At 45.5% G+C, this 22,493-nt stretch overlaps 2 protein-coding genes across 4 annotated transcripts in view; one reads left to right on the plus strand and one right to left on the minus strand.

The window, feature by feature from the left end:
• LOC137429815 (lamin-B1) overlaps positions 1–4,535 on the plus strand; it is a 29,483-nt gene extending 24,948 nt beyond the window's left edge. The window contains exons 11-12 of one of the 2 annotated variants that reach the window (XM_068120086.2): positions 2,703–3,128; positions 3,458–4,535. In XM_068120086.2, coding sequence (XP_067976187.2) covers positions 2,703–3,128; positions 3,458–3,499 — 468 coding nt within the window. In that variant the 3' untranslated portion in view covers positions 3,500–4,535. The remainder of the gene's footprint in view (positions 1–2,702; positions 3,129–3,457) is intronic. The other variant, XM_068120087.2, reaches the window with a different exon arrangement.
• The window catches only part of LOC137429817 (E3 ubiquitin-protein ligase MARCHF3-like), a 74,196-nt gene that overhangs the window by 12,403 nt on the left and 39,300 nt on the right, over positions 1–22,493 (minus strand). Inside the window, exons 3-5 of one of the 2 annotated variants that reach the window (XM_078779886.1) lie at positions 21,236–21,446; positions 15,155–15,364; positions 5,740–8,751 (exon numbers count right to left, since the gene is read on the minus strand). In XM_078779886.1, coding sequence (XP_078636012.1) covers positions 5,869–8,751; positions 15,155–15,364; positions 21,236–21,446 — 3,304 coding nt within the window. In that variant the 3' untranslated portion in view covers positions 5,740–5,868. Of the gene's footprint in view, positions 1–5,739; positions 8,752–15,154; positions 15,365–21,235; positions 21,447–22,493 lie in introns of those variants that run through there. The other variant, XM_068120090.2, reaches the window with a different exon arrangement.

Consider the following 22,493-nt stretch of genomic DNA (forward strand, 5'->3'; position numbering starts at 1 on the left):
TTGACAACGGCACAACATCACAACTGCAGGTTGAATCATGTTATTTTTACTCGTGCATATCAATTCTGCCTCACCCTCAACGATGGATGTGATGCGATGGAGAACGATTTGCTCATTGGGCGGCATGATCCTTTTGGTGGGAGCAACACTGTAAAAGGATGAGCATTGAAGTTGGTCGAACAACTGATCTTACCATTTGGAGAAGGTTTTGTGACTCGTGTGAGACATAATGATGAGATCGTTGGGCTGGTCATCGTTTCACACCCAACAGCAAGGTCACAACTTGATCTTTATGGACGACAACACCCATCCACAGCAAGCACATGGTGTCGGAGCTGCAGGTCAGAACAACAATACTTGCATAGAATTGCCTGCACAATCTCTAGCCTTGCATTTGATTGGATATGCTTGGGACTCGTGTTTATGGTCGCTAGGTTAAGATTGTGTGTAATTTTGAGTGGGCGAGACCTCCTTTCACCACATTGGGGGATAGTTTTGATTGAGACCAAAGTATTTCATTTTGTTGTTAATCTCTTCCTGTCATAGGATGAACAGCATAGAAGCTAAAAAAAACGCAGGAAGGACTCTGTGCAGTAATATCGCCTCAACCCCATCAGGCATTCGTGGTATGATCCCACGCGGAGGTGATTTAAGAATCACACGTGCGACGAGAGTCAGCTGAAAGTTGGATTTCGGACCCATCCGATTTAAAATTGATATTTGGCTGTTCGGAGCAGGATTAGAACCCATATGCAAATTGTGTATGCAATTGGCTTGATCCTAAAACCCAAATTTTGATATGACTAATGGCAGATGACAAGGCATCTCCATGAGGGGGTGACATGGAAATGGAGGTGATGCTACTGGTAAAACAGGGTAAAGCACAAGATGGGTCGGTCTCATCAGAGGGAATTGTGGGAGGCTGAAGTCCAGTGCATCCATTTTTGAGAGGTCCTATATCTAGCACTGTTTTTGTTGTTGCTATTGTTGTTGTTTTTACCAATGGTGCTCAAATTTGGCAAGGAAATGTTTCAAGAACAACTTTCAGTATACCATGTTTCCTACAAATGAGGAGATGGTGGGCCTAAAAAATGCCATTTTCTATGTAGACTCACCATGGAATGACGCAGTTCAACCCTCTGGAAAATTTGTGGCAGGTCTTATCGTCATCTAATTATAATGACCATTGCCATCGATCGAGAACTTGATGAAGGAAATGCATCTTATGCTTGTGCATTTAAAACGTGTTGGCACTGGCACCAATTCAGCTATTGCTAAGCATTCTCTCAAGTGCAGCACTTTTGGCTTTGGTTCGACACCTACCTCCTTTTAGAGTTTGCTTCTTGGCTTGGGAACATCGGGTGTTCTCAGGGACCCAGTGTGTTTTTGATCCTTAATTTATCAAGCAGCTCATCTTGGATGTACAGCATGGTGTCTGTCAGTTGTACTTTGGTGTTGGTGTCATCCACAATCTGTTAACCCTGATGGTAAATGAAAGGGGGAGAGGCCTAACAGGTCTAATATCGTTTTATTTTAAGCCTACTCATTTGTAGCTCACCTGGAACGAAGTTCAGAGGAGTTTATGCGATGGCGCGTCATCTGTCCGTCAGCCCGTCAACACTTGCAACTTCTTCTCCGAAACCGCTGATGGGATTGTGACCAAATTTGGCACAAATTATAATTGTGTTGTGACGAAAGTTTGTTCAAGGCATTAAAAAATATGGGTGTAAGGGGGCCTACCGGGGGGTCAAAGTGGATCCAGCTTTGACCCCCCCCCCCAGCCTCCCAGCCCCCCAAAATAGGTATTTGCTTTCTTCTCAGAAACTACGCAAGCAATTTCGATGAAATTTGACCACGACCTTCATCACCCGTAATGTACCAAAGTTTGTTCATGGCATTAAAAAAAATCTGCCCATTTGGGGTCTTCAGGGGTGGTTGGTTGGTTGGTAAAACCCCAAGAATAGATTTTTACTTGCAAAATCGAAGATTTTTCAAGTATATTGGTCGGTTGCGTTTGTGGTTCTGTCTATCTGTCTGTTTATTTGTCTGTTTGTCACCGGCCTACAGGTCACAATTCTAAACCGATCGTCACGAAACTTCACCAAGTTGTATCGGTCGTCCCAATTGAGAAGCCTATTGATTTTGAGGTCAAAGGTCATCTGGAAGTTAAATTTCTAAAATCGCCATTTTAAATCTGATTGACTTGAAAATTGAGTAGCATTTGTATATTGTCACTAAATTGGGAAATTAACTATTTTTGAGGTCAAAAGGTCAAATTTTAAAAATCATTAAATTCATGCTCCGCATGACGTCTTCTTGTTTGTTTGTTTAAAGTCTTATGATTATGTTATTATGATTCTACATGCTGCCCTGTCTTCTAGTAACCATTGAAATTGGTTTAAAATACCGTTAGTCAGTGCAGTGTACTCTTTATTCAACCAGGTGAGCGCCCAGGGGTATTGCCCCTTTACTTTGTTTCTTTCGTTGCTATGAAACTCCAAGAAAGATAGTACGGTTTGGGCTGCAATGACGGCTTTAAGTCGGTCGAAAAATTTGCTGAAAAATAAATGGTGAATTGATTAAGATATCCAGCTTGGCAGAGCTTGTGATTCCATCTGATAGCCAGATCTATTGGGCTTTGAATGCTTTTCCCCAAAGAAAAGGAAAGGGTGTTCTACATACTCCCGCTCGCCCTGCAACAGGGGGAGTCAAGCGGTGCCGGTGCCTCTGGTCTAATGTTTGCACGCAAAAGTCACTCTGCCGTCGTGACGAGCATGCCAGCTGCACCGCAGGACGAGGATTCGCTCACGGTACCTCTTGCCAAACGGAAGTACACAAAGTGTGGCGACACTGATGGTGCTGGAATATCTGTGAAAGAGTCTGTGACTCATGAAGATTGTTGGGAAAGTGAAGGTGTGGAAACTCGCAGGAAAACTGCATCTTCCAGGAGGCAGAAGTCTCTGATGGGAGTACAGTTCGAAAAGCAGGGGCATGGTGATGAGGAGCATGCAGATATGGCAATGGAGGTGGAGAAGAAAACCGGAAGGTCTTTGGAGTTTATGTGTACAACTTGTGGAAAGCCCCTACGTGAGGAGGTGTCCATTTCCACGAGTGTTGAGCAAAACCAGGTTAGTAGTGGTTCAGGTTTTCCTGACCAGGTGATGGGCTGGCTTGGTCGCTGGGAGTGGGAAATGCTCTGTCCTTTTCTTGCATGTTGCGTTTTTTGAGGACGAAGCATGGCTTATCATTTCACTTCCTTTACCTCTCCTCAGCCACACTGGCCCCCCCAAGGCTTTGCATGCACAAAGGACACAAAATGTGCTGTCACTGCTGGGGCTGGCTTGGCTTTGGCCCAATGCTAACCGGTTATAACAAAGGTGATGGTCCTTTTCCCTGGTCATCCAATTCATTGCTACTTCTGACGATAAACGTTCTTGTTTGTGATCGTGTCTTGCAGGGGGATCCCCGAAGTGGTGAGCGTCAGTGTGTGGTCATGTGATCTCCTTGATGACAGCATTGCTGTGATGTCAACCTAAACCTGTCCTGCTCTTTGGTTTGTGGGGGGTGGGGGAAGGGAATGGATTGGCAGGAATCTCGGTAGTATTGTGTTCTAAATGCCTTGCTGAGCCATGACATCGGAGAATCTTGAGTATTTTTTAAAAATCATTTATGTCCACCCCTGCAGGGTGTTTAAATTTTGTTTTTGGTCTGTGGACGTATGTTATCTCGATCTCAAACTTTTGTTCTTCCCATATTTCATTGTCCTGATCAGACTATGTCTTGGACGTTTAACAACAGATTGGGCGTCTCTGTATCGGATAAGCAGAGGCCTGTGTTTCATCAGCCCTCCACACGACGCATCTTTATGTTGCCGTACATGCTTAGACCCCACAAACTCTTCAAAGCGCATGTGAATGGTGCTAAAGTGGCTTTATTTTAATTTGATTTGCAGTCCTGCAATTAACACTTTAAGGGGACTGGCAGAGGGGATTTGGCAATTGGCAAGCTGTGGGATTTCGAGATGAAGTGGCAATAGCTTCACTTATATGTTTTAAAATGTAAGTCTAAACACTGCCAGCAAGAGTGATCTTTGGCACACTGTGCATTTTGGCTCGGTGGGGGCTGTTTTTAAAACTAGGATAATATAACTGATTGTGGTGGGTGGGTGTAGTTGGGGAATGAGGGAGGAAAGGGATCAAATGAATATTGGACAAACTGACTATTTACAAGAGGATCATGATTGAGGATGGCACCCAATCATATGCACCAGCAGAATCATCCATCCCACCTTATTTAGGCTCTTTAGCCTGGCTGTGGTGATGTTTTTTAAGCTTAAACAAAAAAATACTTAGTTTGATAATCCTTTCATGTAGATTTTCATATTTTAGTGCATGCTGTCTGTAGTGATTTGCTCCTTTTAGAAAAGCCCCGTAGCAATGCCTTGGGTTTGGTGGTTTGTCATCAATATTTTGTTCTGGTTCTGTTTGTATTGTTTATTTTTTACTTGGAAGAATAAAGAATTTTTTTCTGCATAATGTTCAAAACCAGATCTTCATTCGTTTATTTATAAGATAGCTGGTTGAATGATTGGTCGAAATTAATTGGATTTGACCCTACTCCCACCCAATTAGGGTTCCTTGCACATTTGTATCAACGATAGTGGGAAGGTGATGGAGGAGGGTGGGTAGTGGGAAGATGCTGGAGGAAGATGGGGAAGGTGCTGGAGGAGGGTTGGCAGAGTGGGAAGGTAAATGTGGAGGGTTGATGGTGGGAAGGTAATTGAGGAGGGTTGACAGTGGGAAGGTAATTGAAGAGGGTTGACAGAGCTGGAATGTGATGGAGGAGGGTGGGCAGAGTGGGAAGGTGCTGGAGGAGGGTTGACAGAGCTGGAAGGTTATGGAGGAGAGTTGGCAGAGTGGGAAGGTGATGGAGGAGGGTTGACAGAGCTGGAAGGTGATGGAGGAGGGTTGACAGAGCTGGAAGGTGATGGAGGAGGGTGGGCAGAGACGGAAGGTGGTTGAGGAGGGTTGGCAGAGTGGGAAGGTGATTGAGGAGGGTGGGCAGAGTGGGAAGGTGATTGAGGAGGGTGGGCAGAGTGGGAAGGTGATTGAGGAGGGTGGGAAGTATTTGTTTTGCCACACCAACAATAGTTTTGACAATTCCAAGTTCCTGGGTTATGTCGACATGGCAATCGTCCTTCTGGTGGAACATCTTGCTTGATCACAAAAACAATTTCCAGTTTTATTGTTTGTTTTTAATATCTTCCCTGGGTTTTTGCTGATTGTTGGTACACCACCTGTTGGAGTTGTACGACTATACAGCTTAAATTGACAAAGGCACAAAGGTTAGTAATTTAAATTCTGGCTTGAGCTTTATATGCTTCATGATTACATGTTACTTAGAATTGGTCAACAGTATCATATTGGGCCCACTGCCATTATAATATACAATTCATTTGTACAAGTTTAACCAAAATGATGCAGAAAGTGAAATTTTCTTGCTCATCAACAATTCCACATGTTTTGGTATACCAATCTCCATCCCCTCCCACTCTCACCCAAAACGATCAGACATTGGAGCTGATATAACATCAGAGGGTTGTGATGGAATGTTGTTGCAATATATATCAATTTGTAGAATGGGTGTGCTAATTCATTCGGTCAGGTTTGAATGGCCCCGATTGTTTGGTTTCTTCATCCGTCCATCAGGGAAAGTCTGGTTGAAATACATTCTGTATCTGAGATGATTGTAATGCAGAAAGTGGAAGGGAGTGGAGAGATGGATATGGCAATGGAACAAAATTGGAAGGAGAAGAGAGGAAGAAATGTACAAAGGGTGGTGGTGAGTGTGAAGAGGAGGGTGTGGGGGTCAGAGGATAGAAGTGGATGTGGGTGGTTGAGTGGGGAGGGGTAGAGATGGAGTAGAATGGTAAGATTGAGAAGAGGACATGGAAAGGGATGGTGGATGGTAAACAGACTGAGATGATTGAAGAGAATCGCTGTCTGGTGATGGGGGTAAAGCTACCTGACAAGTTGATTTTGGAAAGCATGGAGATGAGTGAGAAGGTGATGAAGGACAGGAAGAGTAGGAGATTAATACAGGAGGAGGAGGAGAGTGGGAAGGTGATGGAGGACAGGAAGAGTGGGAGATTAACCCAGGAGGATAGGAAGAGTAGATTAATTCAGGAGGAGGAGAAGAGTGGGAAGGTGATGGAGTGCAGCAAGTGGAGAGTGATTGTTTTGGGGGGTAGGAAGATAATGGAGAAGAGTAGGAATGTGGATGACAGTGAGAAGATGCTGCACAATGAGACGGTGATGTGCGGGAAGGTGATAAATGAGTGTGGCAAGAGTGTGAATGTGATGGAGGAGAGTAAGAAGGTGCTAGAGGAGGATGGACAGATTGGGAAGGTGATGGGGGGAAGTGAGCAGAGTTAGAAGGATGATTGTGGGGAGGTGTAGAAGAGTCAAAAAGTGTTTTTGGTGGGTGAGAAAATTGGGAAAGCAATGTGGGAGGGTGAATAGAGTGGGAAGAAAATGTGTGATTGTGAGCACAGTGGGAAGTTGGCAAAGGAGCATAAAAAGAGTGTAGCGGTAATGGAAGAGAAGGACTATAATGTGTTGGAAGAGGATGAGCTGAATTGGAAAGTGACGCAGTAGGGTATACGGAATGAGAATGTGATTTATGCTGGGCAGAGTGGGGTGATGAGGGAAAAGGCCGGGCAGAGTGGGAAGGTGAGTCTGGAGGGAGGGCAGTGTGCGAAGGTGATGCGGGAGGGCAAGCAGAGTGGGAAGGTGATGCGGGAGGGCGGGCAGAGTGCGAAGGTGATGCGGAAGGGTGGGCAGAGTGCGAAGGTGATGCGGAAGGGCGGGCAGAGTGCGGAGGTGATGCTGGAGGGCGGGCAGAGTGTGAAGGTGATGCGGGAGAGTGCGAAGGTGATGCTGGAGGGCGGGCAGAGTGCGAAGGTGATGCGGGAGGACGGGCAGAGTGCGAAGGTGATGCGGGAGGGCGGGCAGAGTGGGAAGGTGATGCGGGAGGGAGGGCGGTGTGCGAAGGTGATGCTGGAGGGCGAGCGGAGTGCGAAGGTGATTCGGGAGGGTGGGCTTTCTGCGAAGGTGATGCGGGAGGGCGGGCGGAGTGCGAAGGTGATGCGGGACGGCGGGCAGAGTGTGAAGGTGATGCGGGAGGGCAGGCGGAGTGCGAAGGTGATGCGGGAGGGCGGGCGGAGCGCGCAGGTGATGCAGGAAGGCGGGCGGAGTGCGAAGATGATGCGGGAGGGCGGGCGGAGCGCGAAGGTGATGCGGGAGGGCGGGCGGAGTGCAAAGGTGATGCGGGAGGGCGGGCGTAGTGCGAAGGTGATGCGGGAGGGCGGGCAGAGTGCGAAGGTGATGCGGGAGGGCGGGCAGAGTGCGGAGGTGATGCGGGAGGGTGGGCGGAGTGCGAAGGTGATGTGGGAGGGCGGGCAGAGTACAAAGGTGATGCGGGAGGGCGGGCAGAGTGCGAAGGTGATGCGGGAGGGCGGGCGGTGTGCGAAGGTGATACGGGAGGGAGGGCGGAGTGCGAAGGTGATGCGGGAGGGTGGGCGGAGTGCGAAGGTGATGCGGAAGGGCGGGCGGAGTGCGAAGGTGATGCGGGAGGGCGGGCGGCATGGGAAGGTGGTGCGGGAGAGCGCGCAGCATGGGAAGGTGGTGCGGGAGGGCGAGCGGCATGGGAAGGCGGTGCGGGAGGGCGAGCGGCATGGGAAGGTGGTGCGGGAGGGCGAGCGGCGTGGGAAGGTGATGCGGGAGTGCGAGCGGCGTGGGAAGGTGATGCGGGAGTGCGAGCGGCGTGGGAAGGTGATGCGGGAGTGCGAGCGGCGTGGGAAGGTGATGTGGGAGGGTGAGCGGCGTGGGAATGTGATGCGGGAGGGCGAGCGGCGTGGGAAGGTGATGGAGGAGGGTAGGTATGTGATGGACAGTGTACAGATCTGTACGATGACTGAGGATGGTGAGAAGTATCTAGTGTTGATAGAGGAGACTGGGTAAAATGAGAAAGTAATGGAGGATTGGTTGCAGATAAAGGGGTAGAAGAGTTTTGGGAATGTGATTGAAGAGGCTGGGATGATGAATGATGAGAATGGGAAGGTGATAAAATAGGGTGTGCAGAATCACATGGAGGAAGATGATTAGTGTGGTTATATGGAGATGTAGAAGTGCAAGGGGAAGAGTTAGCGTGTTGTATAGTGTTGGAATGAGATGACAAAAATTGATAAGAAAGAGCAGATGATGGGGGAGGACTAATGGGTTTGGAAAGAGAGTATGTTGAAGGCTGGAGAGAGGTCGTTGATGGGGGTATTGTAAGGGATTGAAGATATTGATGAGGGTTTGGAGAACAGAATGGAAGTGAGGGGAGAGAGCGAAGTGGTGGAGGAGAGGACGAAACAGAAAGGGAGGGGAGAGAGTGAGGTGTTACAGGAGGCATTGGATATGCAGGAGGATTTGCCACATCAGGGGGAGGGCTGGGACAGGGAGACGTCGGGATTGAAAGTGGGTAGGAATTTTGGGGTGTGTGTGGTAAGGACGAGACCATTGGTGATGTGGGCATGGAGCGAAGAGTCGTTGGTGTATGCACAGAGGGTGGCGAAATTGGAGAGTGTTTAATGATAGTTGGTGCTGCTAGAAGTGTTGGAGGTCTGGGCGGTGGTAAAAGCAAACGAACTCGCTGATGACTCTGCCGCCACTGTGTGTAGAGACGCAGGTGATAACGAAGAGAAACCTTGGGGAAAGAAACAAGGGAGAACAAAGTATTTTGAAGAATACTTCTGCATGTAATTTCAAGGCTGAATGTTCATGATCTACCATTACACTATTGTTATACCAGGTCTGTAATGATAATGCTTGTGTGAGGAATTTGCAAACAAAGGGTGGGATAGTTACATGAGACCGTCAAATATGGAGATGGATGTGCGTGCAACTCTCATAAGATTTGCAACCGAATGTGCCATTGAAGAATAGAAAAAGCCAATTAGGTGTGAGTGTGTACTTGTATAATAGTTTACAGCCACATTCAAGGACTGGTGATAATGGTGAGACTCAATGAAGAAAGGAAGTAATTTTATGGAACAGGATCACAAATGAACAGATAATTGAGATTTAGGACAAGGAGCAGGAACCAGATTGGTAAACGTGTGCAGATATTTGGGGTTGAAAGACTATATTCCATTGCTATGCTTGTAGTGGGCTGGCAGGATAGCCTAGAGTTGTGCAAACTTGCCTCTGAGCTCTCATCTGGGTTCAAATCTCCAACCAGCTATAAACTGCCATTCTGGTGTTCCGCAGGAAAGGCAAGGCATCATTATGATCACCTAACTGAAGTACCTGGCGTTGCCTGGGTATATTCATTTAAATATTTATTGCATGACAAATTGGGGAATGTTGGCCTCGCATACCAAAGTAATCCACATTTTCCATTATTAGCTTGCATACGTATGACCTCAACATACCATCTTCACAATACATATTACTCGATTGTTCCCGAAAAAAACCCAGACGGTGTATAAGCACAAGACCCGATCAACGCCTAAAGGCCAATTCTCTGTTTTTATCTGAGGTCATTTTTATCCAAACATGGCCCCCGACCTTCCTCCGGATGAAAGAGGAGGTCATGCCAAGTTTGGCTGTGCTGGTTCCTGCAGGGTCTGAATGCATAATGACCAAGCAAACACAAACGAGAAAGATGTCGTGCAAGGCACAATACTTGCGAAGTCCCTGAAACACATTTGTCCTTAAAAAACAATTGGTGGTTGAATTCAGTGACCTGTTATGCAAATCAATCGGAAGTCAATCGGATGAAAACTGAGGAATTTAGAAATTTGACAAAGTTGTTGACTTTTGGCGCATGTTGACCTTTTGACCTGAAAATCAATATGCTTCTTTCTTTTAACCACTCGAGGAGAGACTGTGATGCTGCCAAAGTGTGTGGATTCAACGAGACATGTCAAGGAGTTCGGTCCAATCAATGGCTTTAATGCAGACTCTAAAATGATGAGCTCGGGTTATGAAGTCCAGAGACAGGGCTTGATACGGTAGAGTAGCCTTCAAAAGAGGTAGTCTTAACTCTACAGGAATTTAATGAGGCCTCCTATGGAATATTGTGTTCAGGTATGGTCACCATATTTGAGGAAGATCACAGTTTTAGAGTAACGAATGAGAGTTAGGATGGTAGTAAGGCAGGCTCTATCAACTCAGAGAATAGTTAATACTTATTAGCTCACCTGGAAGTTCCGGGGAGCTTATGCGATGGCTTATTCCGGGGAGCTTGCAACTTCTCCGAAACTGCGGATGGGATTGTGACTAAAGTTTGTTCACGGCATTTTAAAAGAATCAGGGTCTAAGGGGGTCTACCAAGGGTAAAATAAAGTGGTTCCAGGTTTGACCCCCTCCCCCCCCCTCCAAATAGGAATTGGCTCTTTCCTCTGAAACGCCACGCACTATTTTGATTGCGGGAGGGTGGGCAATGGGCATACGCCACGGCTCCGCACTATTTTGATGAAACTTGACCACAACCCTCATCAGTTTGTTCACGGGATTAAGCAAGTCGAAGTCTGAGGGGATCTATGGGGGGGGGGTGAGTCAAACTGGGTCCAGGTTTGACTCCCTAAAATAGGTATTTGCTTTTTTCTTCAGAAACTACACAAGCATTTTCTGATGAGACCTGACCGCAACCTTCATCACCCGTGATGTACCAAAGTTTGTTCACGGCATTAAAAATAAGAAATCGAGGCTGAGGAGGTCTAATTGGGGCGGGGGGGGGGCGGGTTGGGGGGAAGGGGAGGGTGACTCTCCAAAATAGGTATTTGCTTTCTTCTCAGAAACTACACATGCAATTCTGATGAAACTGGACCACAACGTTCCGTTCATCACCCATGATGTACTAACGTTTGTTCCCAGCATTAAAAAAAATTGGGGTCCAAGGTGGTCTTTTTGGGGGTTGCCCCCCCCAAATAGGTATTTGCTTTTTTTCTCAGAAACTACACACAATTTCGATGAAACTGGATCACAATCTTCATCACCTGTGATGTACCAAAGTTTGTTCACGGCATTAAAAAAAAAATCAATTTCTGATGGGGTCTACTGAGGGGGTTGACCCCCAAAAGCTGTCTTGAAGACCTGGAGGGAATGATGAGATTGAGGTGGATGTGGATGTTGATTCTACAGGTGGGGAAAAAGAGGAACAAATGAGTGGAGGATGGAGGTGAGTAGTGATCCTGGATTTAGTTAAATTCACCGCAAGGGGTTTGATGCTGGACCATGTGAGCACTGCAGAAACTTGAGGGAGGGGGGCGGGGGCACGGAAAGAGCAGATTCAATGGAGACCAAAAAGGAAGAAAGGTACAAGACCTGAAAGGAGGCGGTAGAAGATAGACCACCGACCTGTCTGATGGCGAAGTGAGAGGCCCATAGAATCGGCTTCATCGCAGGAGATTTCATTTATCTTAAATGCCTTAATTTCCACAGCATCAGACTGAGCAAAATGTGAGGGAGAGCAGTACTCCACCAAGCTGTGGCTGAAGACCTTGTAGGAGATCAGGTGTGCCAAGGAAGGACTTTGGACGAGGGAGGATGCCTTGTCGGGCAACTTTGAAATGTGGTTTGTCCAAGAAAGATCATGGTTGATAGTGAGACCCAGGAGTTTCAATGACTGAATTTCCTTAAAAAAGGATTGTTGAGAAAGTAGATAGGAGGGTTTACCAGATGGTCCTTTCGGTGAGAGTGTGAGATCTCTCAGGATTGAAGTACATTTTCCAAATGTTTGACCAGCTTGTGATTTTATTCGAGGTTTGAATAGAGGGAAAGGCTGCAGCCTGCCTAACTGAAGGATGAGAGACGTCATGGCAGAGGGTGAACTCATCAGCAAATAGATAAAGGGGATTTTCAGAGATTCAGATTGTTGATGAAGATCAGGAATGAGACGGCCCAGAACACTGCCTCGGGGCACTCCAGCCTTTTTTATTTTATTTGTTATTTTTTTGGATACAACATCGAGGCTCGTGAAAGAGCTAACATTAATCACACAAAAAGTCAAACCGACACATAAAACACAAAATAAGGGGAGCGGTAGACAAGATGGGGAGAGAGGGGGAAGGACAAACAACATTTGAGAGCAGGGACATCGAGAGAACTGTGGGAGGGAGAGGGTTTGGGGGGGAGGTGGGAGAGGTATAAAACATATGAACACTGCAAGGACTTCCAGGAAAGAAGTTGGAATTTCAAAAAATTGTATCTGGGGTGAATTAGCAGGGGTAGAAAAGATCAAGGTTTTGGATGGGGGAAGATAAGAGATGGTGGTGAACAGCTGTTTTAAAGACGGAGGGAGGAGTGGGATTGAAGGGAGTGGGGGAGTTTGTTCCAGAGGCGGGAGAAAAGGGGAGGAATAAAAGAGTGAAGGTGAGCAGAAAGCCTAGATTTTGGCAGTTTAACCATCAGAGGGTTGCTGGCAGATCTTGTGCGACCTGGAGGAATATTTGGGGGACAGAGAGAGCTGGGGGAGCAAGGCCGGAGAGGAGTCGGTAGAAGATAGAAAGACCACCAACCTGCCTGCGGTGAGAGTGAAAGGCCCTCAGAGTTAGCTTCATCGTGGGAGATTCCAATGATTCTGAAAGCTTTGGTTTCAACAGCGTGAAGACGACCTCGGTGTGAGGCAGGAGCACCGGCCCAGAGGGGAGAACAGTATTCCATTGAGCTGCGGATGAAAGCTTTGTATGTGGTAAGCAGCTCAGGTGTGCCAAGGAAGGACTTCGCACGACTGAGGATGCCCAGTCGGCGACTGGCTTTGGAGGCCTGCTTGGAAATGTGGTTTTCCCAGGAAATATCATGGCTGATAGTGAGACCCAAAAGCTTGAGCAACAGAACTTCTTGGAGAGGATTGTTGAGAAAGTAGATGGGAGGGTTTTCCAGACGGTCTTTTCGGAGAGACGTAGTGAGTGTGAGATTTGTCAGGATTTTTTTTTTTTTTTTTTTGTATACAAGATCGAGGCTCGTGAAAGAGCTAACATTAATCACACAAAAAGACAAACCGACACACAAAACACAAAAAACAAGGGGAGTGGTAGACAAGATGGGGAGAGAGGGGGAAGGACACAAAAGAGAGGGGGAAGAGGGGGAAGGACACAAACACAACATTTGAGAGCAGGGACATCGGGAGGACTTGGGGGGAGGTGGGAGAGGAATAAAACATATGAACACTGCAAGGACTCTGGGGTGAATTACCGGGGGTAGAAAAGATCAAGGTTTTCGATGGGGGAAGATAAGAGATGGTGGTGAACAGCTGTTTTAAAGACCTGGAGGGAGGAGTGGGATTGAAGGGAGTGGGGGAGTTTGTTCCAGAGGCAGGAGAAAAGGGGAATGAAAGAGTGAAGGTGAGCAGAGAACCTAGACTTTGGCAGTTTAACCATAAGAGGGTTGCAGGCAGATCTTGTGCGACCTGAAGGAATATTGGGGGGACAGCACAGAGAGAGCTGGGGGAGCAAGGCCGGAGAGGAGTCGGTAGAAGACAGAAAGACCACCAACCTGCCTGCGGTGAGTGAGTGAAAGGCCCTCGGTGTTGACTACATCGCAGAGTAGAGACAGTTTGTGATTTTGACCAGGTCTGCAGAGAGTGAAAAGGTTGCTGCCTGCCAATCTGAGGGTTGAGATATGGAGCAGCAGAGTTTGGAGTCATCAAAAAGAGATAGAGAGGATTTTCCAGAGAATCGGAGAGATCATTGATGAATACCAAAAAAAAGCACAGGGCCCAGAAAACTGCCTTGAGGAACTCCAGCCTGAACAGGAAGGGGAGATGAGAGAATTCCATTCAGGGCCACACGTTGACTGCGACTGGAGAGGAAGTCCGCAAGCCATGTGTGGAGATTTCCATGGATACCGTAGGAGGAGAGTTTGGTGAGCAGAGCGGGGTGCCAGACCGTATCGAAGGAACGAGATATGTCAAGGGAGACAGTTCTGATTTCCTGTTTGGTGTTGAGGGCCTCCATCCATTGTTGAGACAGCAGAAGCAGCATCATGACGACCTATAACGTCATAATTAAGATTAAAATATTCTACAAGGGGAGGCGCTCCTATGGTGAAAATTTAGTGTCAATCGGACCAAAAATTGCAGACAAACGAAATTCATTCTGATCGAATCAAGTGCTGTACTTGTCGAATTATGACATCATAATTAAGGTACTGATGACATCATCATTAACAAAGCTTATTCCCCAAGGGGAGTACTTGACAACACACCATGTTTCAATTTTTTCCATGGAGCAGTTTTGGAGATAGAGGTGCAACGTTTTTAGATTTTTCTAAGATGGCGCCTGTACCACGTGACCGATGACGTCATAATTATCATTAAAATATTATACAGGAGATGGTGCTTCTATGGTGAATTTTGTGTCCATCGGACTACCAGTTGTAGAGGATTTTTTTTTTCATACTGATCAGATCAAGCGTTGTACTTGTCGAATTATGACGTCATAATGATAGCACCAATGACATCATCATCACATATCTTATTCCCCATGGGGTGTACTTGACAATGAGCCTTGTTTCAAGTCTTTCCATTGAGTGGTTTGGGATATATGGAGGTGTAACGCTTTTCAAAGATGGCATCCGTACCACATGACCTATGACGTCTTAATTATGAATAAAAAAACATATACAGGCGGAGGCGCTTCTATGGTAAAATTTCGTGACAATCGGACCAACAGTTGCTGAGATGAATTTTTAAAATGCAGACGCACATACGTACGCCACACGTACGTAACTGAATGCCTAACCCTGCTTTTTGCTTTGCGAGTGCAGGGTAATGAGATATGCATCATCCCTGTAACTTGAGTCAGGCTTTAGCATGAAGTGATCAGAAGACACCAAAAGCACAGAAGAAAAGTATGTTACAAAGTAGTTTCGGGGTTGCAATCGATTGTTTCCACAATAATGTAAATCTGCATTATGAGAATCTGATTTATACATTCATAATCCAACATTTTTTTCTCACTCATGTTTTTGAATGTTGCACCTCATTTTCAGAAATGCAACCCAATACCCAAAATCATTAGACTCCTTCATGTCTTGTCTTTTTAGTCATGCATTGTTGTTGTTTTTTCTAAGTACTAACTCACACACACCCTAACATCACTCACAAAGCTCCAGAAAAGGTAGATGAGTAGAAGGGCAGCTGTAAGGACAATGAGTCCTCCAGCCTCGAGGCGTCCGCGCAGTCCGAGGTGGTCAGAAGCACCACGCAAGCAGAGCCATGCAGAAATTGCCGCCAGAGGGGAGATGAAGAGGAAGCAGAGTGTGTCCCCAAGCAACGTTCGCCGCTCGCGCCGCTCAGCCGGACTGCGTAGCCACTGTGAGGTTCAAATTCATTTGGTATCAGTGGGTTGTCATTGCTCTCAGTGATACGCGAGCTCACTCAAAGAGGAGGTTTGGGATCAAACGTGTGGTCCCACATGTCGCATACATTAACATCATAAGAACTTGATGTTCTATGTCTAAATGGTTACTCCACATACAATGCAGTGTAGCTGAAAATTTGTCTCCACCTGTCTTTGTTAATCCTAATAAAGAATGTTTCTTGAGCAATTGAGCGGAATTGAGCACTGTTCGGTGAGAGATCTTTTTTTTTGATGAGCAGGTTGCCCATGCCCGTAGGGACGGAGGTGTCAAAGATCCAAATTACATCTTCTGTCATCAAGCTGGCAAGCTGGAAGCAACAATTCACATTTACTGCCACATCTTATGCAATTTAAATGTTCTAAAGGTGGTGAGGTGCTCCATTTGAAACCATTTGTTCGATGCAGTGGCCTGCAAAAGTAATCCCCCCCTCCAAGTTTTCACATTTTGATGCCCCCTGAGCTTATTTCATGAGTCTTTCAAATGAAATTTAATATATAGACGTGTTCACAAACTACTTCAGAGTGTTAAAGCTAAAAATTTCAGAAAAAATGTGAATAAGTTCGATTAACAGATAAAATCAAATGATTCTCAGTTGCATAAGTGTTCAACCCCTTTGCATAATTAACCCTAAATCACTTCAGGAGCTATTTTTTTGTTTGAAAGGTTCCAAAATAAGTGTAATAGGTTTCACCTGTATGTAATCAGAGGTTTATCTTAAAAATTAAACTCCCCACTTATCTAAGGAGTTTTAAAGTGCAACTCACTTGGTCAATCATCAAGGCAAACATGTAGACCAAGGAGCTTCCCAAAGAAGTCAGATATAAAGTGACGGAGAAGCACTGTTCAGTAGAGGGTTATAGGAAGACTTCAGTCACTCATTATCCCTTTGAGTACGGTGAAATCCATCATCAAGAAGTATCATAGCACCCAGACTCTACCCAAATCAGGTCGCCCATCCAAACTCAGCAGCCAGCAAGCAGGAAACTGGTTCGGGATTTCACTGTAGATCCAATGATGACTTTGAAAGATCTGCAAGGGTCTATGTCCGAGATGGGGGGCAGTGTTCATCAATAAACCATATCCCGTTCCCTTCACAAAGCTGGCCTCTATGGACAGGTAGCAAGAAAGAAGCCAAGACTGGAAAAGATGCATCTAAAAGCTCATACAGAGTTTGCAAAAAAGCATCTTAATGATACTGCAGGCATGTGGAGAAAAGTTTTGTGGTCAGACGAGACAAAAATTGAACTTTTTGGTCTAAATTCAAACCGTTATGTCTGGCGCAAGCTTAACACTGTACATCACCCAGTCAACACCATCACTGCTGTCAAGCATCGTAGTGACAGCATCATGTTATGGGGCTGCTTTTCATCAGCAGGTATTGGCATGCTTGTCAGGATAGAAGGGACTGTGCAATGTCCAGGAGAATCCTTGATGTTAAACTGATTGAGTCAGCTATGAATCTGAAACTGGGTAGGAGATTCACATTTCAGCAGAACAATGATCCGAGTGCAAAGCTAAATCCACACTGGAGTAGCTGAAGAAGGAAATAAATGTTATTGAGTGGCCCAGTCAAAGTCCTGACTTGAACCCAATTGAACATTTATGGTGAGACTTGAAGATTGCAGTCCATTGACGATCACCATCAAACTTGGCAGAACTAAAGCAATTATCACATAAAGAATGTGCAAAGATTTCACCATCTCTCTGCACAAAGCTGGTAGAGACCGACCCAAAAAGTCTCATAGCAGTCATTGCTGCAAAAGGTGATTCCGCCAAGTACTGACCTAAGGGGCTGAATCTGCAACCAGTGAATTTTAATTTGTACATATTTTTTGCATGTATTCCTGACATGTAACCTCCTTAAAATATAACAGTGTTTAGTTTGATCTCTTCACTTATGAATAAAAAAGTTCATTTGGAAAAAATGTTTCTACATAATTGGTAATCATACTAAAATATGCAATTTGTTGTCTGTCTGTGTGTCTGACTGATTTTTGACTGCGATACATTCAATCATTACTTATCCAATCTCAACTAAACTTGATAGGGAGACTAAGCATCACGCAATGGAGGTTGTAGCAATTTAACTTCTCCCCACCCCAAGGGGGTTTTCCCCACCCCAAGGGGGTTTTCCCCACCAAGGGGGTTGCGTGTTGAGGTGTATATCGGTGTTAAGATAGCTTTATCGTGGATATTTTCAAAGGCCACTTCTAATAACAAAAGTAAGAACAACATTAAATACAATAGCTTAATATTGTCCTGTCCGTGGCCGATGAACACCGGCCTCAGGCGAATATCCAAAACGAGCTTTAACTCCAAGGCGTATTTCAAACCTGGCGCCTGGCGGGATTATTTCTGTCGCGCGCGGCAAGGTTCAGAGTCTTACCTGATCAGACGGCCGACACGGGGTTTAATGACTCAATTCACAAACACAGAAACAAGACAAGTAAAGTAAAATTCGACAAATAATGATTTAATGAAAATAAATGCAAAGTCTAAAAATGTTGAGGTAAAAAAAACTATTTCCAAAATTGAGACGTCTCCACTCAGGCGCGTATACAAACAAGGGGGGAAAGAAAGTAAAACAAGCGTTACGCCTCGGTCCCCCGTCGGTGAAGTGATGCGAGCTGACAAAGTGTAAGACGCAGAAAACATGCTATGATATGATATTTCGCTCACAAGGTTCAGACATACATGGAGGTGGCCATCTTGTATTTTGACGTGGCGACCCAATTTTCAATAGCGTTCTTCCTTATGCCTAGATACACCCACACACCAGATTAAAAGTTGGTACTTCGCTTATTCTTCAAGATATTCCGCTCACAAGGTTCAGACATACATGGCGACGGCCATCTTGGATTTTGACGTGGCGACCCAATTTTCAATAGCGTTCTTCCTTGTGCCTACATACACCCAAACACCAGATTAGAAGTTGGTACTTCGCTTATTTTTCAAGATATTTCGCTCACAATGTTCAGACATATATATGGTGGCGGCCATCTTGGATTTTCACGTGGCGACCCAATTTACAATAGCGTTCTTACTTATGCCTAGATACACCCACACACCAGATTAGAAGTTGGTACTTCGCTTATTTTTCAAGATATTTCGCTCACAATGTTCAGACATATATATGGTGGCGGCCATCTTGGATTTTGACGTGGCGACCCAATTTTCAAGAGCCTTTTTCCTTATGCCGAGATACACACACACACCAAATTAGAAGTTGGTACTTCGCTTATTTTTCAAGCTATTCATCTCACAAGGTTCAGACATACATGGCGGCGGCCATCTTGGATTTTGACGTGGCGACCCAATTTTAAAGAGCGTTCTTCCTTGTGCCGAGATACACCCACACACCAGATTAGAAGTTGGTACTTCGCTTATTTTTCGAGATATTTCGCTCACAAGGTTCCGACATATATATGGTGGCGGCCATCTTGGATTTTGACGTGGCGACCCAATTTTCAATAGCGTTCTTCCTTATGCCGAGATACACCCACACACCAAATTAGAAGTTGATACTTCGCTTATTTTTCGAGATATTTCGCTCACAAGGTTCAGACATATATATGGTGGCGGCCATCTTGGATTTTGACGTGGCGACCCAATTTTCAATAGTGTTCTTCCTTATGCCGAGATACACCCACACACCAAATTAGAAGTTGGTACTTCGCTTATTTTTCGAGATATTTCGCTCACAAGATCAGACATATATATGGTGGTGGCCATCTTGGATTTTGACGTGGCGACCCAATTTTCAATAGCGTTCTTCCTTCTGCCTAGATACCCCCACACACCAGATTAGAAGTTGGTACTTCACTTATTTTTCAAGATATTCAGCTCACAAGGTTCAGACATACATGGCATCAGACATACATGGTGGCGGCCATCTTGGATTTTGACGTGGGTTGCACCCACACACCAAATTCGAATGCGGTCCTTCGCTTACGCACGCCCGCACGGACGGACGGAAGGACGGACGGACACGGACAGAGGGGAAAACCATAGTCCCCCTTTCGCTCCGCGGTGCGTCGGGGGACAATAAAATAAATAATGGCCTTTCGTATAGTGCCAGCATTTAGCTTTGCATCCCCAAATGGCTGGTAAGGCTTGCTGGTCGTCACCTTGAACCACCGCGCGGGAAATGCACAAGACGGCGCGGAATCGCACCGGTAGCCAGCCGCTGGCGTGAGGCAAGCAGGCAGGTTCCTTCTTTGCTTCTTCTCTGATGATCTCTCCGGCGCACACAGACAAGCAAATGTCATCCTCCCACGCAAAACAACAAAGCGACCGCCTCGAACGAACGCCAGGATCGAGAGAGCAAAACTGGCAAGATTGCGTCTTTTTTTTTTTTCCTGCTCTCGAATATTCTATGCTGACGTCACACTCTGTCCAATCACTGAGCATTATTCATTACTCACGGAGGCCGGGGTATGGCTTCCCTGTTACGAGTCGTCGGGGGCGGAGTCTAGTCGTCGTTCGGGAATGTTCAGATGACGTCGGCGGTCGTGAGGCGGGATTTATGTGCCGATCGGCAAATGCTGTTTCTGTCGGCCCTGGCGGCGCTGTGAGCGAATGAGTCCATTTGTTATAGTTGTTGTTGTTTTACTGAGCCCTCAAATTCCTGGCTGGCTGAATGTAATAAAATCACATTAGGGAAAAATCACAGGGAGGCAATCACGTACAGGGGAATTTAACCTTACAGACCCTATAATTAATTAGCACAAAACCACCCTTCTTATGGCGACATGCAAACGTTCCTACCTGGACAGACGGCCTATTTATGTACATCGAGATGGGTTCTTCGCGGCATGCGGAGCATGCTAATCTACACATTCTGAACTTTCTTAAGGAATAGTATGCCGACCCCCCACAAACGCAACAATATTAATGTTATTACAAAACAATAGTAATACTAACAAATTTGAAATCATTAGCATTAAGAGTTTAGAAAAAAAAGTCCGGAAAACTGTTCTTTGCGTGAGGGACTGACAGACTGACAGACTGACAGACGGAGGGACGGAGTGCAAACCTATAGTCCCCTCCGGTGTATACCGGTGGGGGACTAATAATATCACCTCTCCCCAAGGGGTTTTTCCTCCTTGAATAAACGCCGTGTTAACGTGTATAAAAAGCTTATCGTGCCGTTTTCATCGGAGCAACATCGTCGCCTGGTCGTCGCCTCGAACCACCAGCTCACGCAAGAAACCCGGGTGCCTCCACCAGAAGTAAAAATATGATAAACCACATACATGTATGATTACGTTTTTAAACAGTTGTTACTGCTGTTTAACACTGAACTGAAAGGCAAGAAATCCAGGTGTGTTCAGTTACCAAGCAGAAAATACATTTTCATGTTATTTACGTTATTTATTTTCTAGGCGCTTGCCAAACATGCTGTTCCTTGTCAACAGTTTTGAATGGAGTACTTGCTCGAATGCTGAAGCCACTTGGTGAGAGCTCTACAAGAAACTTTGTAAATGAACACAACCCGATGTTCTTGAGGTCCGATACTATATCTACTGTAATCTATATACATCAGAGAGGAATGACCCTTCCTGCAACCCCCGTAGGGAACAAGTATACTAGTTCATCTAAATGTGGCATTATTGGTAGGGGGTGAATACTTTTGCAGGCAATTGTATATGTAGCTTTTTGATGCCTTTGGTCTATAATAAAATTTTATATTGGTGTCAAAGCCAGTGACAAATTAATAGCAGGAAGATTTTTTTTTTTAAACATGATCTACCTGATTGATGATAATGCATTTCAGTTCTTCACCAACTGACTGGAAAATCATAATTAATGATTCTGCTAACCTCGGCGAAGGGACGCGGTGAGCGCTCGAGTGAGAACTCGTGGCGACAGAGTTCACAGGAAGAAGCTCCTGCAGTCTCCAGCCAAGTCTCTAAGCAGGCGGCATGGACCCAGGCGAGTGAACCAGAGCAGCGACAGGGCGAGAGCAGGGGTCCCCTTGGCCAGCCGGACTCCTCGTGGCATATTCGGCAGATGTAATAATCACTGCTCACGCTAATGCCACAACAAGTGAGAATTAGGATGGGAAACGCAGTCGTGATTCAGAATCAAACAATAAAAAAGGGTTGATAGCAAATATTACATGTGCCAGCAAAAATGTAAGAGGGTTGCAGGAAGCATGTTACAGTATATATATACTATATATATCTTTCTAACCCCTCAATGAATGAATGATCGTTTTAAGGCCATTTTCCCCACGAGAGTGGGGGTTAGCCTTGCAGGCCCCATGACAATCATGGTTCCCTTTTTGAGGCAATGTTTTTATGGCTGGATGCCCTTCCTGACACCAACCCTTAGTCGCCTCTTACGATGCACAGGGATATGGTGTACCTATTCTAAATCGGGGTACACACCAGGATCATTCATCCCAGCAAGCTGGTACTCAATTTGCCGACCTCAGAAGGATGACAAGCTGAGTCAACCCCCCTGGCGTTAATTCAGCGATCGACCGGGATTACGAACTCAGGATCCTAGGTATCCCAAGCCAGCACCCTAACCGCTAAGCCAACACCAGGCCATTAACCCCTGATTGACTGATATTAATGTTCGGTACCTTCCAGTGTCGTAGAAAGCTGAAATTTTGCGTGCCAATGGAAATCGAAGCCGATACACCGGGAAAAATCCCAGAACCATTCGAACGAGTCTTAAGATTTTTCTTGGAAATAAAACCTATGCATTTTCATATGCAAAAAAAAACGAGAGTTTTTTTCACGTAAATTTTCATTTACGTGAAAAACAGTAAACACATACGTAAAAAAAAACAACCTCAATCAATATCAAGCATTTGAAAATTGCAACTTCTATAACTGTAAACTGCAAAATAAAAATCTCGATGATTATATACTTACGTAAAAACAGCAAATGCGTCCGTAAAATAAATAAATAAATGAACCTAAATTAATATCTCGCAGCAGGTCGGTGATGCTTGCCAATGATCAAAAAGCTACTATTCATTATGTACCTATGTACGAAGCATGGTTTGTTATTGCTCACACAATGTGTAAGCATACACCACTAGTAAGTAAATACAACTCGTAAAGG

Source organism: Myxine glutinosa, chromosome 6 (assembly GCF_964187855.1).
Source record: "Myxine glutinosa chromosome 6, kmMyxGlut1.1, whole genome shotgun sequence".
In the NCBI taxonomy this organism is placed as follows: Eukaryota; Metazoa; Chordata; class Myxini; order Myxiniformes; family Myxinidae; genus Myxine; species Myxine glutinosa.